The 5,616-nt window shown below is 46.1% G+C and overlaps 1 protein-coding gene across 1 annotated transcript in view; it reads left to right on the top strand.

The window, feature by feature from the left end:
- The window catches only part of LOC123766304 (uncharacterized), a 284,726-nt gene extending 279,393 nt beyond the window's left edge, over nucleotides 1–5,333 (top strand). Inside the window, exon 5 of the mRNA XM_069321156.1 lies at nucleotides 2,491–5,333. Within this exon, the coding sequence (XP_069177257.1) occupies nucleotides 2,491–3,152 (662 nt within the window). The 3' untranslated portion in view covers nucleotides 3,153–5,333. The remainder of the gene's footprint in view (nucleotides 1–2,490) is intronic.
- Nucleotides 5,334–5,616: the final 283 nt, after the last annotated feature.

Here is a 5,616-nt window from a genome sequence, read left to right as displayed (position 1 = left end):
TGTGGGTGAGGATTTACACTACTGAATTTAATTAAAATAAATTTAAGAAACAGGATGAGCAGAGTAGTACTTTTTCTCCCTGATAACCCTCTCTGGTTATTTAGCGCCGTCATAACCGCAAATTTAGTGCCGTCTTCCCAAAGTAGGCTCCCTTGGCGCAGCGGTCTACGTCCTCTACTCACAACCAAGGATCCCGGGGTCGCTCCCCTTGCATGGGAAAGAGACGGTTGGGCATGAGTCCTTTCACCTCATGCCTCTATCTAGGAGTAGTACCTGGGAATTATTCAACTGTTGTGGATTACCTCCTAGGGGACAGGTCGCCAGCACCTGGCCTAGAGGAACCTTAACAGGCAGGGGGGGGGGGAATAGCCTAACCCTGGAAACACAAACCGTAATTGTCTCTATTTTCCGCTTGTTACAACTTGTAATAAAGTTGTTACATCTTGGCTTAACGTGTTTATGACGTATTAGAACGTTGTTACAACTTGCTATATTAGTTGTTATAACTGGTTAGGAGGTGTTAAAACTTGTTCGAACGTTGTACCAACGTCGTAGTTTCGGTGTGTGTTTGATGGGAAGCTACTCTATCCCTTTAAGATGTATTTTATCGTCTCAATAAACATACTTGAACCTTAATCAGCCTTCCAGTGGCCGCCTATGAGAAACCAGAAGATGACCCCAAAGACACAAACACACATCCGCTATGTACAGGCGATGAGTCACAATAACGTGGCTGAAGTATGTTGACCAGACCACACACTAGAAAATGAAGGGACGACGACGTTTCGATCCGTCCTGGACTATTCTCAAGTCGATTGTCTTCATTTTCTAGTGTGTGGATGGGTCAACATCCGCTATGTACTGTGTGGGAAAAGCAACCGTAAAGCCTGAGTGGAGACACCCCACACCCCCTTAAGTTAGGGGGTGGGGGTGCGCAGTGCCTCCACTCAGGGATGGCACTCTGCTTTCTACTTTGTACCACTCACTCTACTTCCCTTTCTGCCTCACCGCGAAAGATTGCACCACATCTTTCCCTGAATATTTCTGAGTTATGTTGACTGCTAACATTCCTTGACCTCTGTATTAAAGCTTTCATGTAAATAATCTTGAGCGGGGAAAAAGTTCCACCGTCTCTGGCTCACCTCTACCTTAACAAACTTTTAATTAACTTTAAACGCCTTTTCTCGCTCTGCACTTCACTTCTCCATTTAAATAATTGCTAAAAGTTTTAATGGCGTCTTACCCTGTGGTGGCTCCTGTCTCCTTTAAGGACTTATGAATGCAGGGGGACTATTCCAGCTTTCATTTTATTCACTTGGATCATTCCTTCTTTCATTTCCACCCTGTAACTAAATTTCCTCTCAGTTCTAAACGCGATTAACGCTGATCAAATGTCCCCATTTCTGCCTTCTTAATACCTGTGACTAAATTTATATCCTCGAGTAATTAATTATTCCCCCATTTGTGCCCTCCAGTAACTAATTATTCCCCCATTTGTGCCCTCCAGTAACTAATTATTCCCCCATTTGTGCCCTCCGGTAACTAATTATTCCCCCATTTGTGCCCTCCAGTAACTAATTATTCCCCCATTTGTGCCCTCCGGTAACTAATTATTCCCCCATTTGTGCCCTCCGGTAACTAATTATTCCCCCATTTGTGCCCTCCGGTAACTAATTATTCCCCCATTTGTGCCCTCCGGTAACTAATTATTCCCCCATTTGTACCCTCCAGTAACTAATTATTCCCCCATTTGTACCCTCCAGTAACTAATTATTCCCCCATTTGTACCCTCCAGTAACTAATTATTCCCCCATTTGTACCCTCCAGTAACTAATTATTCCCCCATTTGTGCCCTCCAGTAACTAATTATTCCCCCATTTGTGCCCTCCGGTAACTAATTATTCCCCCATTTGTGCCCTCCGGTAACTAATTATTCCCCCATTTGTACCCTCCAGTAACTAATTATTCCCCCATTTGTGCCCTCTAGTAACTAATTATTCCCCCATTTGTGCCCTCCAGTAACTAATTATTCCCCCATTTGTACCCTCCAGTAACTAATTATTCCCCCATTTGTGCCCTCCAGTAACTAATTATTCCCCATTTGTACCCTCTAGTAACTAATTATTCCCCCATTTGTGCCCTCCAGTAACTAATTATTCCCCATTTGTACCCTCTAGTAACTAATTATTCCCACATTTGTGCCCTCCAGTAACTAATTATTCCCCCATTTGTACCCTCCAGTAACTAATTATTCCCCATTTGTACCCTCCAGTAACTAATTATTCCCCATTTGTACCCTCCAGTAACTAATTATTCCCCCATTTCTACCCTCCAGAACTAATTATTCCCCCATTTCTACCCTCCAGTAACTAATTATTCCCCCATTTCTACCCTCCAGTAACTAATTATTCCCCATTTGTACCCTCCAGTAACTAATTATTCCCCCATTTCTACCCTGTGGCTAATTTTTCTTTTCTCCTGCACCTACAGGTGAGAAGCCGCACAAATGCACGGTGTGCGGGAAGGCGTTCAGCCAGTCGTCGAACCTCATCACCCACAGCAGGAAACACACGGGTTTCAAGCCCTTCTCCTGCGACCTGTGCGGGCGGGCGTTCCAGCGCAAGGTGGACCTCCGTCGGCACAAGGAGACCCAGCACACCGACCTCCGCGCCCAGCAGGTCACCGACATGCGTTCCCCCGTCGCCGAGATGAGGTCGCAAGTCACAGAGATGAGGTCGCCGATCCCGGATATGAGGTCGCAAATGACGGACATGAGGTCGCAGATGTCCGAGATCAGGTCACAGATGTCGGATGTCAGGTCGCAGCAGCAGCAGCAGGTGCCGGAGGTCCGCAGCCCCGCCACTGGTCTGAGGACTCACGTTGGGGACCTCCACCCGCATGTCAGCGACGTCAGAAGTCAGCTCACTACGCACGTCACTGACATCAGGAACCCAATCGGCGACATCCGACCCTCGCTCAACGACATCAGATCGCCGGTCAGCGACACCAGGCCACAGGTCACGGAGATTCGGTCTAAGGTCAGCGAGAATGGGTCATCCGGGGCCGGCAGTGACCTCAGAGGAACACCAATACCGGATTTTAGGTCACAAGTGCTTGACCTCCGACCCCCAGAACTGCGGCCTGTCAGTTAGGTTTTGCTGGACTAGTCAACTGTGATCTCTGCTACACCTAACCTAACCTAACCAGCAGTTGCTGAGGCAGTCTCTTCCCGCTGTGACCTCGACAAGCGTCTGTGGTAATTTCCTCAAGCTGTACTGACCTCCTTCAGCTGTTATGACACCCATCTCCAGCTGTTGTGGTGACCTCCAATTAATGCAGTGAACCCTTAACAGCTGCCGTAAGGTGTTGAGTGTCCCGCACAAAACGCAATCCCTGAAATGCTATCGGATTTATTTTTGAATCCGGATCATTCTAGGGTCATTATCCGGCTCATCTCTAGCACTTGGCAAGGAGAGCCGCCGGAAAGCTGAGGAGCAGCGGAAGTACCCAACATGCGCTGTGAGGCCCAGTTGAGTGTTGAGACAAATAGCCTAATAAAAGTGGTGTGGACCAGTTGAATGCTGAGAAAAATGGACCATAATGGGGGCGGTGTTGACCAGTGAGGAGCTGAGGCAAGAAGACTGACACGAGTGATATAGGTTAGTCCAGCAGGGCCAACTTTCCATCACCCGCACCGTAGTTCCAGGGTGACCAACCCGAAGAAACCTTTACCCTTAAAGTCGATAGTTGTAAACATTCACTTTAAAAGTGTGGGAGGTCGTGCAGAAGATGAGAGCGGCCCCGACCCCGCCCGGCCTCAGCTGGTCACCGCCCGCGGCGTCAACTGGTCACACTCCAGGATATCAGGAGTGCCAACTTCCTGGCGACCCGTCAGGTGGCGAGGGCGCTCCTGCCACGGGTCTTACTCCCCACAACTATTCTCCCGTGCTACGGCCTGGTTCCTGGCTAAGGAAGGTGGCGCCCAGACTAACGATACAAGTGTCTCGCTAATCGCCACCAACAAAACTGACCAAAGACAATGCCAAATAAAGGATTTTATTACACTTTATCTTTTAAAAACTACCACAAACATCATATTTCTATGACTGGCAGACTTCTAGAGTTTTGTCGTCAGACAAGGTTTCTCAACAACGAATTTAGTGGGTAGGTGTGATTTACAGCAGTTATCCCCTCGAGAAACGCGCGTTTTCCTTCTAGCTGGACCTCGGGTCGTTGGCAGCTGTTGTTAGGATCGTTAGCCAACTAGCGAGGAAACGACAGGTGTCGCCACTCACAGGTCAACACCCCGAGTCTCTTCGAGCATCGCTCACAACACCTGTGGTTAGACTTTAACTGTTCGTGTTATCTTCATTTGTAAGTGTTGCATTCATCTTTAAATGTTCCTATATTTTAAATCTCACACATCACTTCCTTTTCGTCGTGCATGGACTGAATTCTGGACCAGACCCCTTCCTTCCTTCAGGAATTTCCTTCAGGAACTCACAGCCCCAAGGCCCAGTGGGCCAAACAACCCTCCCCTCCCCTATGAGGTACTCACAGCGGACCCGATACACTTAAGTACCTGTACTGACATTACCCTCTAGCAGTGGACAAGAGCTCCCTTCAGGAAATGGAACCCCCCCCCCTGTACCAGCGGAATAGATTGACTGAAGGAACTGGCCATCATTCCTCCCTCCCCCTCCACAACGTAATGACAGTCTTGAGTCATGTCGACACCTCCACGCCTCCGACTTCCACAACACCTTGTAAATATTACCAACTCTCCCAGACAGACGCCAAAGAACGAGACACCTCACATCCTTCTGAACGATATCACTATATACGGCTCCACCTGATATATATATATATATATATGTTGCACCTAATAGCCAGAACGCACTACTCGGCCAAGTATGCAAGGCCCGATTTGCCTAGTAGGCAAATTTTCGTTATTTTCAAACAATTGTTTCCAATTGCTTTATTTGAATTAATATTATTATATTAAGAACATGAATTACTGACCTAATTATGTTAGCTTAGCATAGATTAATAAGATAGGTTAGGTTAGGTTAGGTAGGGTAGGTTTGGTCATATTTCTACTTTAGTTATAACTCAAATTAAAAAGAATGAACTCATATATAATGTAATGTAATGGAAAACTTTATCATTTCATAAGAAAAAAATTAGAAAAATATATAACTTCAGGAAAACCTGGCTTATTAGGCAAATCGGGCCTTGCATAGTAGGCCGAGTAGTGCAATCTGGCTATTAGGTATATATATATATATATATATATATATATATATATATATATATATATATATATATATATATATATATCAGATGTCAGCCTCCTCCAGCAACAAGTGGTGTACCAGAATCCAATACCATGAGCTTTATCATCAAATAACCTTATAAGCGAGAAGGACAGGATCATGCAGTCACTTAATCCTATGTGGGAACCGAGGTTAAACTACCTGACACACACACACACACACACACACACACACACACACACACACACACACACACACACACACACACGCGCGCGCGCGCACACACACTACGAATTTTAAGATCAACAAGCAATGACAAAAATAATAAACATTTTTTTTT

Source organism: Procambarus clarkii, chromosome 9 (assembly GCF_040958095.1).
Source record: "Procambarus clarkii isolate CNS0578487 chromosome 9, FALCON_Pclarkii_2.0, whole genome shotgun sequence".
Taxonomy (NCBI): domain Eukaryota; kingdom Metazoa; phylum Arthropoda; class Malacostraca; order Decapoda; family Cambaridae; genus Procambarus; species Procambarus clarkii.
This window is presented reverse-complemented; position numbering and strand designations above follow the sequence as displayed.